This window comes from Mesocricetus auratus, unplaced genomic scaffold (genome assembly GCF_017639785.1).
Source record: "Mesocricetus auratus isolate SY011 unplaced genomic scaffold, BCM_Maur_2.0 Super-Scaffold_15014, whole genome shotgun sequence".
In the NCBI taxonomy this organism is placed as follows: domain Eukaryota; kingdom Metazoa; phylum Chordata; class Mammalia; order Rodentia; family Cricetidae; genus Mesocricetus; species Mesocricetus auratus.
The window spans coordinates 65,512,535-65,532,155 of record NW_024429186.1 but is presented as its reverse complement, the minus strand read 5'-3'; the positions used below and the strand labels follow the sequence as shown (position 1 = coordinate 65,532,155).

The following is a 19,621-nucleotide window of genomic DNA, read 5'->3' as shown; positions in this document are numbered from 1 at the left end:
AACTGAGACGGTGTTTATATACTTTTACCCCTTTCACCTTCTTGAATTTGCTCACTAACCTTTTGTCATTGAAAAGGTGCTGTTCATATTCCTACAACATCCATTGTCCTCTATGTTAACATGTACTAGTCTGTCAAATGACACACACATATGCTTCTGCATGTAGTCATTAGGACATGAGTGCACATATGCATACACATGGAGAGACCACACACACACAAATCTATATCCTAGCCTATCTCATTTTACCCCTAAAGCAGATGTAGAAACTAAATTTCCAGACATATTTGTTCAAAATTCAGGGATGACATAGTGATTGAGTATTCTTGCTTCATCCCACTGAGTAGAAATTGTCCAGTCTTAGCTCCCTGATTTATTCAAGTGCCTCTCAACACTTATTCTTTGAAGCATCGGTTTCATGTATTTTTTTTTCTGTCATACAGTATACCACTGTCATCTCTCTGAAAGGAAAACACACACACAGCCTAACTTGTACATCTGTAAATCTGGCCAGTACAGTGTTACCTTTCCCCTGGCCAGCCTGTAGAACATGGCTTGAGTGGATGTCCTTATGGATTTTTTCTTGAGTTTTGTAGTTTATTTCAAAACCACCTTCCTTATAGCACATGAAAATAAACCCAAGACAGTCTTCAATTAAGTCTATGGTTTATGATGTGTTAGGAAACTACATTGAGACTGCCTCCAAGGACCACTTTGACTCCATTCATTTTTCTCTTGAAGCCTCCTTTCTAACTATGCTAGGTGGCATGCAAAATATAAATGCTTTTCTATAAGCTGGAAAGATGATTCAGCAGTTAAGAGGGCCAGGTACTCTAGCAGAAGACCAAGTTCAAATCCCAACACTCACACACTGGCTCCTAATTCCCAATACCCTCAAGTGGCTCACAGCCACCTGTAACTATTGTTCCCAGTATCTGATACCCTCTTCTGAAAAAGAAATGTTTCTCTATACTGTGATGCACACAGGATAAAAGTCAGACACGACATGTTTTTTTCATGCTATTCGGGCAGATACTTCTGTCCTTCAGTGTCCTGAAAACAAAATGTGGACTACAGGTAAAAATAATTTGATTGACACCGATTTTGAGAAGAATATTTATTTCTTATTATTGAAAAAATACACAAAAGGCCAACGTTTGCTGAGTTGCTGGTTTTCTGTAACACAGCTGGTACTGTAAGAAAGGAAGAAATGCATCTGGTATGTATAGCAGTTTACATTCTAAGGCATTTAGGCTGGGAGCAATGACTCCACTTATTGAGGGGCACTTACGGGAGTTTAAATACACTGAGGCACACCAAATGGCCAGAGCATTTGAAATCATACAGTAAAACTGTCTTCATGCAACTCAATCTTAGGACTTTGTAAGCCTTCTTGTCATCTTTCAACCCCCTTCCCCCATGCATTTTGAGTTGTTCACAGAACACCAGCAAATTATCTACTCCTCAAGAGTCTGCTTATAACACCACCATCAATGGGGCACACCAAACACAATGATGTCATGGATAGATACTACCTCTTACCAAAACGAGGCTCTGGTAGGAAAAACACTGATTTGCAAAGGCACAGTGGAGACAGGTTTAATGTATTAAATATAACATAAATCATCCACAATAACAAGTTTAGTGTTTCTGGGAACTTTTGTTAATACAACACAGTTGGTCACACAAAATACAAATGCTTCTGTTGATTTGTCTTGGCAACTCAGATACATCAACAGTGCTAACAGTTTAACAGCTTTGTTCTCATCTGACAGAAAATAATGGCAGTTCTGCAAGGCAAATGTTAAACCTGACCGTATGTATTTATTAATTCCACAGTGTTTTGACAGATTAGAGAGGATGGAGTCAGAGGATGCTGACACGCTCACTGAGGGCTTTCATCTCTCTCTCTTCAGCCTCAGGACTGTCGCTGTGGCTAGCACTCGGATTGATCAGGTGTGCGGGGTACTGCAGTCCCTGCTCGCCAGCATACTGTTCCCACCTCGAGTCATCACTTTCGTGGGTAATATAGCGTTCTCCAATCTTGCATTCCAGCTCTCGTAAATCTAACCAGGTCTGATAGTCCTGAAGAAGAAATTCCAAAACATCACTACAGAGATCATTACAACTCCACATGCTTTCGCTATGTTGTCAGTTCTTACAGTCTGTGAGGAGACCTTGCTTTTCTAACAGTGCTGCCCCATTCACCATGCATTCTTATGATGCAGCATCAGCACCAAGACCCTCCTATTTGCTTCACCTTAAAGCATGCGTGCTGCTTGCAGGATGTCATGGCTCCAAGTGAGGATAATTAATGTTTGTAGTCAAGCAATTAGGAATGTTGTCATTGCTTTGCAGTTTAATGGCTATAAGTAATCTTTTGGTATTTCGGAGCATCATTTTGTAAACGTTAAAGCTCAATATGGAAATAGCAAATATGTAAGAGACAACACAGAATACACACCCATACACTTTGCATTGCTGTGTATTTATATCCATGTATAATATCATGAGACTTGAAATAGAGCTTCTAAATGAAAAGAGGGCCTGGGCAGATGGGCATCTATTGGGACAATTATCAGGATTAAGCATATAGGTACTTTCTAAATCTGGTCTTCTGAGTTCTACTATGACCTTGGTATTTTTAGTGGGGCAGCAGGGGGAGGGCAGTGCATGTGTTGTGTACATGTGTGTGCATCTTCATCAAAATTTCCTGGTACAAAGAGAGAGATTTAGAAACACTAAAATGTAATTAATTCCCAAGGAATCACATGCATTTTGGGAAAAAAATAATGTTAGGATAATTATGCCTATATAAACATGACAAAAGATTTGTACAGCAATATCAAAATCTATTAAACAATCAGAAGCACATTGAAGTAAGAAAATTCACTGATGACTTTTACCTGTAGCCAGGGGTGACTCAAGGTTTTATCCACACTGTAGCGCTTTCTCATTTTCACTTGCAGCAAGTTATTGATAAGATCAATGGCTGAAAATTAATCATCGTCAAAAGTAGTTAACAATTATGGGATGAATATATAATTTACTTAGAGTCTCTAGCACATCTGCTCTTTTACAGATGTGAGGTACAGTTGTCACATTTACATCTGTATAATAACAGCAAAACCTGAATCAATTAGTTGAGAAATCTAAAGATACAGTCTTCACTTTTTTTAGATTAAAAAAATTCAAATCCACTATGCAATGTGAATTTTAATTTGTGTACTCTAACTTTTTCAGTATGGGAATTTTATTTTAATATCTGTAATTTTAAATGTCTTAAAAATATAAGACTAACATTCAGAAGACAAAATTGATCATTTTGTTACAAAATGCATCCCCTATTTGAATACATATAAAGGGAGTTGCAGGTTTTATTGGCAGGACTGGTAAAATATTAAGGCTTGCTAGAGTTACAGTGTGAGATCCTGTTTTCAAACAATACAAAATAAAATAAAAGAGAAAATGAGATAGTTGATTAATATCACATACTCTGGAAAAAATATAGTCTAACATGAATCACATCTCAGGATATGCCTGTGACCTAAAAACAAACAGTTCTGTAGGAAATGACTTTATCTTTAGAATTTTTCCTTTGCTTTTTAAAATGATAATAAATTAATTTATATTGACAATCACTGATTCCCTACTAGTAGGCAAATATTGCTCTCTGAGGAGTTAGGATCATTGTCCATTCAATCTCCTCTCTGCCTACTTGATGCTCATGTACACAAAATTTAGGGACATAAGGTACAAAGTATCTAATGACATTATGTGATAAATTTCTGACAGATGGGTTTTTCTGCTGAAAACCTTAATATTTCAAAAAACATAAGAGTAAACTCCTCAAGTTTACCCAACCAGCAAATTTTAATAGGGCAGTTCTGAAGAGTTCATTGTCCGATCCACATCAACATACACGGTCTTGAAAATACAGACTGGCACAAGGGACCATGGCCATGACATTCATTCAGAACAGATTGAAATCTTCTCTGTTATTAAGGAAAGGAAATTAGCTCCTACATTGTAGTTTTCCTTTGGTTCTAATACTTACAGTGTTTTTCTTACATGGAAGGGCTCCACAATCAACACTAACTTTTTGATTAGGGAAATTAGATGCAACAGCACACATTTAAAGGCCACCTCTGCCTAAGAACCCCACTTTGGCTAGGGTACCCGAGGAAGCAGGCTACTTAGTACAATTTCAGAGTCCAAGCATGTGTTTGCGGCGAGCTTTTGAAAGCATAGTTCTCTCATTGTAGAGTGTGTTGGGCAGGAGCCTTAAAACATCCATTCATATGATTTACTCGCTGGTGAGTAAAGTGCACCTTCCACTCTGGCTGCTGTGAAGTCACAGAGCAAAAATGGAGGACAGAGGATATATATAAGGGAGAGCTCGTGCGCCACGGTAAGCACGCGGCAGCATTACACTTCTGCGAGCACTGCAGGGCATAAGTACACGTTATTAATTCACTCATTCTGCTTTGAATTCTATAATTAGTTAGGTGGGAGTACAGTAACTCAACAAAAGGTCTGGTTTGTGCCCAAATGGGCCCCAGCAGTGAACCACACTGCCTAATGGATGGGGGGGGGTGTCCTGGCAGAGGAGAAACTAGAGTGTCTACGGGGAAATGGAAAATGTAAGATGGAAAAATTGTTCTGAATGGAGCACATGATCCCACGCCTGCCTGTCCCAGTCCCCTTGTGACCTGAATAAACACAGCGAACCAATGAGGTACCATGAAGAGAGAGCACTTTAGGCTGCAAGGAGGAAAGTAGCAGGGTATGTGTGTGAACTGATGTGCTTTTGTGGCTCTTGAGAAATGGAATGTAAAACAAAAACCCCCAAAATGTAAGACTCTCCAGTTAGCATGAAGGCCTTTCTGCTACTCAGACAAATAGGTTCATTTCTGGTTTTGAGGACATACATGGCTTGTTTCTCACCGCCTTAGGGACTCTCAAAACAATTTAATTAAGCAAGTTCAGTACAATGCAGAATCAACTGCATAATGCAAAATGTCTTTCAGTAAATCTATTGTGTGTGCGCACATGTGTCTTTGAGTGTGTGTGTGTGTGTGTGTGTGTGTGTGTATGTGTATGTGTGTGTATGTGTAATGCCAAACATAGCTTTTAAATACAGCTTCTTGGACTTGAACTCTGGTCCTCATGCTTGCAAAGCAAATTCATGTTTCAAACGAGATTCTAAAGCTCCCTTCCTCTCTATTACTGTCTCCCTTTTCCCTTTACAGGCCATATCTAAGCGGAAACAATTACCAGGTAACAAGAGTTTATCGCTTGGGGGACAAGAGGGATGGCTCACTTGTTAAGTGTACTTTCTCTTCCTCTGGGAGACTAGAGTTTTGATCCCAGCACCCATGTTCAGTGGCTCAAAACTGCCTGTAACTCCAATCCCAGGGAATCCTATGCCCTCTATTGGCCTTTGATCACCTGTGTACAGATCACATATACTCAGACACACACACACACACACACACACACACTAAACAAAAATTATCATATGTGTATATCAATTTCTTATTAAGCAGTCTGTTCACTAAATATTATCTAAGTAATTCCTGTTAGGAACTACTTTGAGAAGCTGCCAGTCCAGCTATGCAGGACTAATTCCTTCCTCCTTAGACTGCAAACTGACAACTCTTAAAATTCTACTCAAAGCAGATGGTTTTTCTTTTCTAAGTTACTGGTCCCATTTGTATATTAGACGTTTCAGATGGGGAACTGGACTGTTGGATGTGGCAGCTTTTCAATCTCAGCCTCTCATTTAAAGGTGGCTCTAATAGCCTTTTAGATCTATCTTTCTATACAGCCTTCTGCTAACAGTCACTAGACTTTTCTAATGCCCTTGATAAAATTCTCAGCCAATTTTTGCTTATAAATTAATGGCCAGTTTTATTTGTGCACAGGTATTCTTTTTATGACCTAAAAGACTATATTCTCAAAAATGTTTCATCCACGTCTTATTTAGTGTAATCATAGTCCTATGAAATTAGAGGTCCTTTGACCTCTAATTCTAATGGAAAAGAAAACGCTGCAGTTAGTCAAAGCTCATAACCTGGTCAAAGTGAGCATATTCTGAGTCAATGGTTCTGAGGCTGTACCAGAGGACCTGGCTTCAAAGGCTTTGCTGTTACACAATATGGTAGACAGCAGCCATATTCTACTGTAAATGTGTAATGCCAGCATTTAACAAGTTTATGAATGTTTTACAATCATGAACATGAAATTCTTCACTATGTTTGCAGCATAACTTTGCACACTGAATTAGGGACTTCTTGTGTTTCTAACTACACACCACTGTTCAGCCTTTAAAAAATACTCTGAATGAGATAGGATTTTCTTTTCTTCTTTTGTCAGTTTTTTACCCCTCCACAATGAATAAAGCCATTTGCTATGTCTTAATTCCATTATCAGAACATTTTTTTTTTTACAAAGCACACACCTTTTTTTTTTTTTGTTTTTTGAGACAGGGTTTCTCTGTGGTTTTGGAGCCTGTCCTGGAACTAGCTCTAGTAGACCAGGCTAGTCTCAAACTCACAGAGGCCTCTGCCTCTGGAGTACTGGGATTAAAGGAATGTTCCACCACGCCCCAGCTAAAGCACACTTTAAACACAGAAAGAACTTTCTGGCCATGTTCCAGACCACACTTCCATCTACCAGGGCTATTCACTATTTCTTAAGCACATTTCTCTAACTAGCATGTTCCCATCTAGTTCACACTTCATTATTCCCAACAGGCTATACTTGGAGTATACTGGCCGGTGTTGTGCATCACCTTGACACAAGTCAGAGTCATCAGAGGAAGGAGTCCCAGCTGGAAGGCATTTTCTCATTTAGTAATCAGTGGGGGAGGGCCCAGCTTAGGGTGGGTGGTGCCATCCCTGGGTTGCTGGTCCTTGGTTCTATATGGTGGGCTGAGTAAGCCATGGGAAACAAGCCAGTAAACAGCATCCCTCCATGGCCTCTGCATCAGCTCTGGCCTCTGGGATCCTGCCCTGCTTGAGTTCCTGCTGTGACTTCCTTCAGTGATAAATAACAAAGCCCCTTCCTCCCTAACTTGCTTTTGTTTTGTCGGAGCAATAGAAACCCTAAGACAAGGTGGTTTCCCATCCCACAAAATACCGTACTGTGAACAAGACATCTTTGATGCTACTCTATCTATTAAGCGGGCAATCCTACATAAAAAGAAAGTAGCTATTCCGGCACAGCGATTCCTGGTAAAAGGATCTGTCAAATACTGACTTTTAATCACTTCCTCTAAGGACTAGGGTTATTTTCCTAAATGTTTAAAAGACACCTGCTTAGTTCACCATGGAATCTATCAGAAATAAACTCTAAGCTTCTTGCAGGATGACTTCTGAGCTGACTCTCCGTTATGAAGTTCAGGTGTCTGTAGCCTATCTCAAACACCTCAGTATTTCTCCTACTTCAACCACAGATCATCCAAAGGTACACTAGTCACAGACCACACTGCTTAGCTTCTTAGAGGATTCACAATATTTATTTATCTCTCAGCTGCTACTGAAAGCTCATAATGCTACTTCCATGTCTTTTCAACTTCTAGTTCCCTGAAGGTATTGCTGTGGCTACTACACCAAAAGACAAGGATGGAGAGAAGGAAAGGGAATGGAAGAGATGAACCAGAAACTCTAATGAGAAGAATCCCGGGGGGGGGGGGTTGGTGGTCAGTTTGGTCTAACTCCAGTTGTCATTCTGAAAAAAGTTTCACTGTGCTAACATCCACAAATGAAAGAAAACATTTGTCTTTTGGATGTGGATCACTCAGAATAATTGTTTCGATCTCTACCCATTTACCTGTAAATTTCATTTTTCTTAAAAGCTTAATAGTATTTCATTGTGTAAGTGTACTACATTTTCATTGTCCATCTGTTGACTGACATCAAGGCTATTTCCAGTTTCGGGCTATAATGATTAGAGCAGCAACAAGCATGGATGAGCAGGTACCTCTGTAGAAAGATGTGAGCTATAAGTTTTAAATATATGTGTTTAAATATGAAAGGCCAAGACATTAAGTAGCTAATAATGGACCACAGGGGAAAAGAGTTCCTCTAAAGAAGGGAAATGGAATATAGTATTATCAAGAGACAAGGAGAAACTAGGGTAAGAGAATTAAATGGGAAGGGGAATGGAAGGGCAGGATAAAGGAGGGAACATAGGCAGGGACAACTAATACTAAAGGCTTTTTAAAAAGCCGTATGAAATTCCAATACTCTAGAAACTTCCTCATATACCTACATATGTGAAAGAAACGTACATGGAATCACCATAGCTGGAATGGCTTATATCTTGTTGAGTTGTTGGACTAAAAGGTCCATAGGCTCCTCCAAAACATCACAGGCTATTGCTAAGGCTGTTGGTTGCTCTTCACAACCTGATGGTAATGCCTTTTTTGCTGAAGATACAACTTACTTATGTCATGAAAGTCAAGAGATGAAGCTGTAGCCCAACTAGAAGCTTCCCATTTAACAGTAGCATTTGTGGTGTTGGAAGGCACTCTGCATGCTACCGGAGGAGAAACATAATTATCAACATGATTAAGCTACAAACCCTGGGTGCCACCTACAATGGTGACCTGCCTACAAGATATATTGATGCAATAATGGTACAAATGTTACAGTAGCTACCAATAATTTTTGGATTTAATAGAATCCACATTCCATGAGATGAAATCTATACCCAAAACTGCTAAGATGCCCATGAACCTGAGATTCAATAGGTCAAGAGCCTTAGGTAAAATTCTATTTTTCTGTTAAAGGGACATAGAAATAAGGTAACAACTAATGACATATTCTGAATCTCACTGATCAATGCATCATTCAAACCTCATAAGACAGGGTTTTTAATTTTGGAACTACACTGTACTTAACACAGAGGCTCAGAGCAGGTCAATGTGTAATGAGTGAGAGACTTTGGAGCACTCAGTCCTAAATAGGATGCCTTTATAAAACCTTTCTTTTCATAGCTCAAATATCTATATGGTAGAAGAGGTGAAAAGATTATAAGAGTGAAAGAAAACAGCATCTTCCATAAACAACAGGACTGATGCACACATAAACAGAGACCGTGGCAGCATGAACAGGAAAGACTTGCACATGTTTAAACCAGACAAATACAAGCACCAAGAGGGTGTGGACACAAGCCCCTAGCCCTAACCAAGAAGATTTTTGCAATTGATACCTCCTGGAAAAGAGAAGATGACTTTTCTCCAATAGAGTGTTACTGGTTATAATAACCACACTCCAGGACAGAAACCACACCCAGGAGTAGTTGGTCAACATGAAACAGATTCCGTGTTTTTGTTTGTTCTGTTTTTGTTGTTTTATTGTGTGTGTTGGGGGTACTTTCTGTTTCATTTTGTTTGGGAATTTTGTTGTCTTATATAAATTTTAGTTATTTGGTTATTTTATTTTTTATTACAGCTGAAAAAAGTGAGAAGGAACACAAAGTTGGATGAGAAGGGAGGTGGGGAGAATCCAGTAGGAGTTGGGAGAGGGAAAATGTAATAAAATATACCATATGAGAACTATAATGGAAAAAGGCAGAATGCTGACCTAGAAGGAACCGTGGAAGGCGTGCCTTTGGAATGTGAGGGCATGTGCTGAGAAAATGGGAGAGACAGATACCAATGTAGGACAGGTTGTGAATTCCTCTGAAGGAGAAAGAGCATGCTCTGGAGGAGGGAAGAGTGGATGTTGGATGGAAAAGTGAAATGCAGGTACTCAGGTAGAAAAAGAAAGGCCACACAGAAACCACAGTTCGCATAGGGCTTCTTAAGGCTCTAGAGTGCCCCTGTAAACTTGGAAATCTACAAAAAAATATGTGACTATCCTAGACTTCCTTCCACAAAATCAGAACACCATTATTCCAAACATCTGGTGGCTTTCTTTTTTCTTTTCTTTCCTTTCCTTCTCTCCTTCCTTCCTTCCTTCCTTCCTTCCTTCCTTCCTTCCTTCCTTCCTTCCTTCCTTCCTTCCTTCCTTTCTTCCTTCCGACCTTTCAGGCATCATTAGAAAACTGCTAAAAAGCCATTTGGTAGGTAGCTTCAATACATTACTCAGAAATTTAAATTGGCTCCTTCTCAGCTCTAAGTTTTAACATCTATATTGTATCCATGTGGTTTGCATGTTTTAATTATAATATTTCTGGATGATGGGTCACCATGGCTGGATAGAATGTAATGGATGATGGAATCATCAGTGACTATTCTCAGAAAATCAGAACAATGCTATGGATATTTGCAATAGAATATTTAATTTGCAGCAGAGACTTAATGTCACCCCAGTGCTCATCTTTTTTTTTTTTTTTTTGTCCAGACACAACACTTTTTATCTTTATGCTTACTATTCTCACATTTCTCTACACCCAAACTATTCAGGTTGATGTTTTCAGATTAGAAAGCTGTTTTGATGGAGCCGTCACCAGATACCCTTTGGCTCTTTTCTTCAAGGAAATGATACACCCCCAGTTCCTTTCAGTTCTACCTCTGACTGCTGAAGTGTACTGCTTACTACTCCTCTCCCTCTGCTTGGCTTCACGCTGATGGGAACTTGTGTGTTTATTTTAAAAATCGTTTTGCAACCCTTCACATTCCAGCTCTCAAGCCAGCATGCCGTTGCCCAGCAACACTAACTGGGACGCTCCTCTCAGGGGCTGCAACCAGAGGCTGCCAGCAGCTAACAAGGCCACTGGAAATCATCATCTCACTCGTTCCTGAGTCAATTACCAGAATCCAATGAAGTGTAAGACCTTTAGAGACTCAAGTCGATGGCTTTCCTGCTCCCAGTTCTTTCCTCTGTAGACAGTATTCTGTCAATGGTTACTCTTTGCTTCACATTCAATCACATTTTTTCCCTGAAGATCGGCAACACAATCTTGGAAACCATGAATTGTTTCAACACAAGCACATAGAGGTTATCAAACCCACGCCTGGCTGACTCAAAATTTAAGATAGCAACACAAATGCATTTCTGTCATAGCTGGTTCTCTGTTTTCACTGCACACTAAAATCCTTTAAGAGAGTTAAGTTTCTAAACATGGATACTCAAATCAGAGAAAGGTAAAAATTTTTGGGGCGAACAGCCTCCAGATAGGTACTGGGAGTCTGAGAAGTGCCTTCGGCATTTCTATTTCCTCTAGGGCTTGAACTTGGCTGCTAAACTGCTTTTCAGACTTCCACATATGTTTCAAAAGAGGTTTGAGGATTTTAAACAGAGGATTCTGGTTTACAGGTTTGGGTGGAGGGTGATGCTATGTATCTGTTCATGGATCCCTGCCAATGCTGAATTTCTGGATTTTGGAACAGATTTTGTGTTGAACAGAAACAGGTTGAAGGTACAAGAACATGGAAAGTTGTTAACAGCTGTGTTACTATGGTCCGACTGAGTAGATGGATATAAATATAAAGAGAAACATTAAGAAAACCTATTCCAAAGCATTCCTTGTTCAGTATTTTAGAATAAAGGCTTAGGCTTTCAAGTTAACCTCTGTGCAGAAAGTTCTGATAGTTAAAGTAAGCACATTGGATTACACAATGGCTACGGTCTGAAGCAATGAGTGATCCTGATAAGAAAACATTTCATAGGCATATAACACTAGGTGCTCTACTTAGATCCCTCCATCTTCTACCCCTAACTTCTAATTGCAGAATTGGGAAATATGGGTTATTAACAACATGTATAAGAATGAGTTAAAGCCTTAAAATCCACATTAACTCATTATGATTTTACTTACTGTCCCCAAATCAAATGTTGTGCCATTCTAAGTGCCTGTGCCTTTAAAATGAAGGAGGTGCTGGTTTCACACTATCATCACGAATCATCATCATCACTATTGCATACTTTTACAATGCAGCCCAGGTTGGCTTTCAACATCTGGTTCTCTGGCTCCTAAGTGCTGAGATAACAGGAATGTGCCACTCTGCTGGTAACACATTATGTTTAACCATAGTCTTTAAACCCAAAGTTAGATCTGTTCTGAGATTTTGTTTAAAAGCAACATAAACACAGAAGATTGCTCTTGGATCAGATTCACTGAGAGACTGGGGCACACATGAAGGCTGATGAACCTCCATTTGGAAGCAGTGACAATTAAAATTGAGCTGCCAGTATGTTGAAAAACAGAGGTGCTTCTGATCATGGCATTGGTCTCTAAGAACTTGGGTCCTTCTACTCCTGCATATTTTCTATGACTGGAGGAAATTGAGAATATTCTGAATAATTGCTCAGTGGATTGGTTTAATTTAGGGCAATAAAATACCACATAAAGATTTTTGAATTTTTTCTTAAGTTACTTAATTTTTTATACCCTATATTTTGTAGTATTCTTTTTTGTTATGGTAGACAGAAGCAAACATCAATATTTATCCATTCTTGACCCTTTATTCAGACATCTCCAATACATGTAGAAGCCCTATTTCAGCTCAACCATGTTAATAATTTCAGATCAAAAAAGTCAATTTCAATTAAAGTATTATGCAAATATTTTAATATTGAGGGACAAATAAACAGCCAACTTTGGAGATTTATAATATCAACTGACTTGATAAAAGTTTTGGTCATTTTTTCAAGTTACCATTTATCAGAGAGAGATCATACCAATTATACTGAATTAGTCTTCCTGAGAAGTGAATTCTTTCTTAGTGGGCAACTCTTTCCAATATTACCTCACTGGATAGGAAGTATTTATATACATATAAACATATAAAACTCACTCAACTGGTGGACATTTTTTTTTCAAATCCTCACATACCACAGGCTCAAAATTGTTAAATACCTTTTTAATGAAAACAATAAAGGCTCTTCTAAAAATTAAACATAGTTCCAGAATTTTAAATTGAGATCATTGAAAATGTTAACCCTCCCCTATGGAAGCTTTGACCCATATAATTCACTTCACTTTACCAACTATGATTGTATTTCTGGCACCCAGTCAGCATTTTGAAGCAGTTTTCTGGCTAGTCCCAGCACCTCTCCTGCATGCTGTAACGTCTGACAGTGGTGTTAATATGTTGACAAATCAATCTATTCATTAATATTCAGCAGGCTTGCTGGATCTGCAAGCCTCATAAACTGTTACAACACAGTTTAATTATTAAGATGACAATTGCCGTTCTTTTGTTTCTCAGACCATTGGATTTCTGGGTCTTGTCTCACCAAAGCTTACATTCACTGAGCGTCCTTTTTTGTTTTGAACAATATGTTGTGAAGGGAGGACCTACAGCTGGTTCCATTTCGTGGCAAAGCACTACTTCTAAAGTGCTTAGCATTCTGGAGCACTGTTGGCTTTTGAAAACATACCATGTGGTGATGGTGCTCGGCTTTTATTTAGCTTTTCTTTGTATTGGCACTGCTGCATTTTCCAATTTCTGGGGAAAAACACACTTGTAGACAATTTTATTTGAACTTATCAAGCTGGAATGGCAAAAAAACTTTAAAATAAAATGTGAATGCCTGGATATATTTACTGGTATTTTACAGCTACTGGATACTTTGAGATATCATATAATCTATACTGTATAGCTGAGAAATGAGCTCAACTCAGAGGAGAAATTAGAGCCATGCTTATCAGAGAAAAAAGGAGGCATACATATTACTGTTGATACTGTTAGGGCTCATGCCTGGAAGAAACCTGTTGTCACCAAATCACCACAACTTGATAATTAATGTTGCACTAAAGACACCGTTTGAAATCAGTGTGGGGGTATCTACATTTTTCTTCTCATATTTATATATGTGGTATGTCAAGCCTTCCTCTTTGATCAGACTTCTTGATAATACCGAGTCATGTGACTCCAGATCTGAGCAGCAATAACACTGCAGGTGGCCTGGGAATAGGTGCTCCTTCAGACTTCACCTGTGAACACAGAAAATGATCTTCTGTCTGCAGGGGTCAGGGACTCCTTGTGAGACAATTTCCCAGGCTGCCTCTGTGTTGATTACTGCCTGCTTGCCTCCTTAATGGTATATAAGGGAATATGAAAACTCAGAAGAAAAAAAAAAGTAATTTCTTCACTGCCCATTACCAACCTTCCTCAAATTTAATGCTCATCTCTAATTGAACACATCAATTTGATGATGGCAATGTACTGTTAGTCTAACAAATGCTTTCAAATTCATCACTGCAGGGATGTCCTTATTCACTTAATGAGGCAACTTACACTGAAGCAAATTATGTCTCACTTCACCAGCCTCTGTGTTTGGTTATCTATATCACTTTTCTCCTTCTAAGAATAACTCTGGCAAAAGCAAGAGCTATACAATCAAGTCACACATGTAAAGGAACCATATAACCTGTGCTATGGTTCTGAGCAAAGGAAGGGATATGGGAAAAGAGAATTCCAATGACATTCACACTTGGAAATTGTCCTTTATGTGGACATAGCAGACTTAGATTCATGATACTTCTGCCTTATCTGCCTGGTTGCATTGTCATTTTGGGTGTTACAGAGAAGAAAATGGAACCCCAAAGCTTAGTGGTGAATGATATTTGGATACAAAGATTATATGTAGTTTATTTAAAAATTTGGATAACTTTTAGACCATCTGTGGCAGAATTATATTTATACCCTCCCCCCAAAATCCTCAATTTATTTTCAATCCTTATACTTTTGTTTCTGTTTTAATTTCTGTGTTTTGGGGGGCAAGGCTTTTTTTGTGTAGCCCTAGCTAGCCTCGAACTAGCTCTGTAGACCAGGCTGACCTTGAACTCATAGTGTTCTGCCTGCCTCTCGTTCCTGAGTGCTAGGATTAAAGGCATATGCCAATCCCTCCCAAATTCTAAACCCTTATTTTGATCCATAAAATTTTGTTTCCTTATTTTTGGCTTTAGTTCATTTTAAAAAGTCACCATACATACCTAAGACAAGATTCAGGTCTATAAGGAGAGTTAAAACCAAATAAAATCCCCTCTTCTTGATGCTTAGAAAATACCCATTTTACCCACTTTTCTACTGATTTCCTATAAACTTCTAAATATCAAAAGCATTGCTCCACATTTTTAAAGGTTTATCTATTTACTATTTTATGTGTGTTAGTGTTTTACAGGCCTATATGTACGAGCATCATGTGCGCGCCTGGTGCCTAGAGACCAGAAGAGTACATCATAATTGCTGGAAGCTGAGTCACAGAACTTTGTGAGCTACTACATGGGTTTTAGGAACCAAACCTAGGCTCTTTTCAAGATCAGCCAATGCTTATAAGTGCTGAGTCATCTTCCTAGCCTCCCCCACCCCATTTTAATCCTATTCATGATTCTCTGACTCTAAGCCAGTGCTGGTTACACTCTGGTCCATGAGATAAATTCAGAGGAGCAGATTAAGTGTCCAGAAACTGTTAGAGATATTTTATACTGTTGTCACATTTTATTATGTTTTATAAAGTACTAGTACTGCTTATAAATTCAAGTGAACCCAATCCTCTACCATAGATATTCGAGAACAACCCGTTTTAGACATGTGATCCCCTCCATTAAAGGCGATGGAACAGCTGGATCTCATGGCAGGTGCCAATAATTCCAGAAGTCAGGAGGTTGTGGCAGAAGGATTGCTGGAATTTTGAGACTAGGATATACAGCGAGCTCGAAGTCACCAATAGCCACATAGCACAACCTTGTCTTAAGAAAAGCATCCACAACAAGAGGTCATACCATTTCAGCTTTCTTGACATTGTTGTATTCCTCTCAATTTACATGTTAATTTACTTGCACTGGCCATTTTTGTAATTTAGAACAAACCTGGCACAAAATATGGGGCAGGCAAATACTAACATACACAGGTATATTAAGTATTGATGCTATATGAAACATTCTGAATTCTCTTTTTATTACGTTTATTTAGTGGGTGAATGTGTGTAAGCACATGTGAGTATATGACAGTTTGTGTGTGTGTATGTGTGTGTGTTGGGGGCAGGTACCACAGAGCATATGTGAAGGTCTGAAGACAACTGGCAGGACACCGCTCTCTCTTCTATGTGGGTTCTGGTGACTGAATTCTGTTTGTTTGATTTGATGGTAAGTGCCTTCATCCCTGAGCATTTCCACTGTTTCTATTCTTTAACTTTGATTAAACTGTATATCAAATGGCACACCCATGAACACCACAACACACATGCCGAGGCACTATAGTTGGGCCTCATGCACCTCCTGTCGCCTATTCTCAGTGATCCAGAAGTTACATAATTCGGCTTCTTTTGTATGATTGTAACTAAGGCATGCTTAGTTTGAAGATTATCTACATTCACAGATGAATATCAATGAAGGAATAATTTGTATATATTTCTTGATAGCTGATAAACTCTGGGTAACAGCCCATTGCTCAACTAGCTTGTTGCCCTCAACCCCAGCTCTGTGTATTAGTACCCATGACAAGGATAACTTAAGCATTATGGTGATGGTGATTCCTTCTCTCCACATTTCCTGAACTGCTTAAAATTATATCACATGTGCGCGATTCACTTCTCTGTACATCTTTTTGTGTTGCCCTAGATTTCATGTATTTTCCCTTTTGAAAAAACATCCCACCTTGGTGTTGTCTTTTCTAGTCATAGTCTCTGCAATTTGATACAGATTAAAATACACATGATATGTTGAACATGGTAAATACCTGACAAAAATTATGTGGCTCTGAAGAAATCCCAGGAACAACAGACAAATTCTGTAGGTTTTCTTCATTTGAACATCAGAAAGCACATTATTTCAGAGGACCCCCCCCACACCTGTCAGGTGTTTCAGAGGTTGTTAACTGTAGAGCAGCAGCTTTGTTCTTAAATGGAACCACGAAACATTTACTCCTTTTATTTTTATATTGGAATTCTTTATCTGCTTATTACTAAGAAACAAGTCCCTTGTGCTTTTTTTTTTTTGCATAACACAACGGGCTTTGTCATCGCATTGACATGTGTGTGAGTCGTGTACTTTGACCATACAGAACCCTCATTACTTTTTCTACCCCCCTTGGTAGAGATAAATTCTTTTTTTTACTGATTGGGTTTCAAAAATTATCTTCTTGCTTGCTGTAGTTTACTGTTATTGAAACAAGGGAAGTCCTAAAGAGTTTAGAAAGAGAAGTTTGCATTCAGTTTATTTACACAATCAATTTTTACTTGCCAGTGAGGCCAACTGCCTAGCTCAAGGTTCTGTGGTGCTTTCCTAATTCACAAGTATGTGTGGACCCATCCTAGCTTGTACAAACGCCTCTGAGATTTTTATCTCATTCATTCTCCATTACTAGCTGTCCTAGGGTTACTATTGCTGTGATGCATCATCACCATGACCCAAAACAGCTTGGGGACCGAAAAGGTTTATTTCACTCACAGTTCCATAGAATAGTTCATCTTCAAGAAGAGCGAGGGTAGGATCTCAAGTGAGGCAGGGACCTGGAGGCAGGAATTGATGCAGAGGCCATGCAGGGGTGCTGCTTACTGACTGCTACCTGTGGCTTGCTCAACTTCCTTTCTTATAGAATCCAGGACCACCAGTTCAGGGATGGCCTGGCCCACAGTGAGCTGGGCCCTCCCCCACCAATCCCCAATTTAGAAAATGCTCTACAGGCTTGCTAACAGTCAGACCTTATGGAGGTATTTTCTCAACTAGGGTTCCTGCCTCTCAGATGACTCTAGCCTGGGTTAACATGAAATTGGCTAGTGTTGCCTTATCACGTACATAGGAATCGTGACTCCATTTTTGCAGATAAGACTGTGAAGCAAAGAAAGCAGTTATAGTGTCATTTTGAGCTGTATCCCAGATCCTAGATCACTGACCCCTCCTTTTGCTATTAAAATCATGGCACTAGCTGCCTTCTCACTTCACAGGATCTGATTTTTCAGTGACCGTGGTGTGATTAAAGTACCACGGGACTCCTCAGTGGTCTACTAGAGTTGCATTCCCCACACCAGGCTCCGGTTTTGCTTATGTGTTTGTCATTTCTCAGATCATTACAATTACTCACTAATGGTCCTGTGGAAATTTCTAATCAAGGAATTATTTATTCTCAGCGACACAGTTCAGGCTTTTATTTTCATGACTCAAGTATGAGTTCACTCAGAGGCAGGGAAATAATCATTTGCCACCCAGACCGTAGCAAGACATTAGTACAGTTTCTGGGTTTCTCCAATGAGGATGGACAGGCCAGGAGGAGGCACAGGGACATAGGTCAACATATTCCCGAGTTGATGCTTAGTCCTTCAGCTATCACCTGGCCTGAGTGGCCAGAAATCTCCTGAGCCTTGCCCAGCAAAATAAAAAGTGTATTTCTTGGTCAAATACAGATGGCTTTGGAGTTACACTGGACAATTCCCTTTACTAAAATGTTCCACATTGTCTCTTCCATTCTTCAGTGATGAGAGAGTTTTAGATCTCTTTTGAAAATTCAGCTCTGACTAGCTGAACCACAATGAATCTCCACTCTCTGAGTTTGGGGACTGTGATTTTAAATTTAGCTGAAAATTCAAGAAAATAAATGACCATTTTTCTAAATGTGCAACTCATTTTGCCAACTACTTTTCATGTTTTAGAAACACATTTTTACGTTCTATTCTGAACCGTCTTATGGGTTTAAATTGTGATTTCTTAACTACTGTTTTCTAAAGTCATTGGCAACCAATGTCGTCTTTATCTGTTCCCACTGATAAGAATAGACACATGTCCGGCTGGTGTTAGGAATAGTTTTCCTTTACATTCTGGAAACAGTATCAAGTTATTTTACTGCGTAAGAGATGTAAAGCATGAGGGCTAATCTTATCTAATTGGCAATGTTTCCTAACAAGAGACATGATCGTTGGAAAAGAATGATTATTACACGTTACTTTTTGATGCTGCAATAATAAATGGCACACTTACTGAAAGTAAAACTAAGTATTTTTTGTAGAAATTACTCACAAGAGACCAAACAAGTAACCCAGATGAGCCGAGTAGTTTTCCGCCACTGAACTGGAAGCCGAAAGCCGGAAAAAGAGACCGAGACTTCTATTGTTCAGTCTTTTATACCTTCCCCCGTAACACCCCTAGCCATGCCCAAAAGTGGGCCTGGCTAGTGACGTAGTTCACCACCTATGTCCGTATATGTCTTTAGTCATGCCTAAAGTGGGTGTGTTTAGCAGTGTGGTAAACTGCTCTTTTATTACCTCATCTGTATGTGCCTCTAATAAGTCACATGGCTAATGGCAGCACATGGCTTCCTCCTACAATTCTCAGGAGTGGGATGATGAATTTCCACGTAGAATGACAAAAGCTTTAAAGGAATTTTAGAAACAGAAGAGTGGAGAGAAGCACAGATTTTGGTAGCAGCATTTTCTCAGATGGGCATCAAAGAAACTCGTTATGGAGTTTGCTTTCAACATGGCAAGATTAGCCATTTGTGCAAGAAACTGCTCTTGCCTGGACTGCTTGACTGTTGCTGTATAAACTGGACATGCAGGACCCACAGGAAAATGACTGCTGAATTCAAACAGTCCTTCAAGGTTCCTGATTCATGGAAGAGTCTACGAGACTTTCTACAGGACACAGAAAAGTAACTGACAGACTGCCAATGCAAATGGACAGTTTGAAATTTCCTGCTTTGCTGAGAAATCTTCTGGACACATTGTGG

The 19,621-nt window shown here is 39.2% G+C and overlaps 1 protein-coding gene across 1 annotated transcript in view; it reads right to left on the bottom strand.

The window, feature by feature from the left end:
* Positions 1-1,102: 1,102 nt before the first annotated feature.
* Prkd1 (protein kinase D1) overlaps positions 1,103-19,621 on the bottom strand; it is a 303,252-nt gene continuing 284,733 nt past the window's right edge. Inside the window, 2 exon segments of the mRNA XM_005076271.4 lie at positions 1,103-2,085; positions 2,907-2,992. Coding sequence (XP_005076328.1) covers positions 1,867-2,085; positions 2,907-2,992 — 305 coding nt within the window. The 3' untranslated portion in view covers positions 1,103-1,866.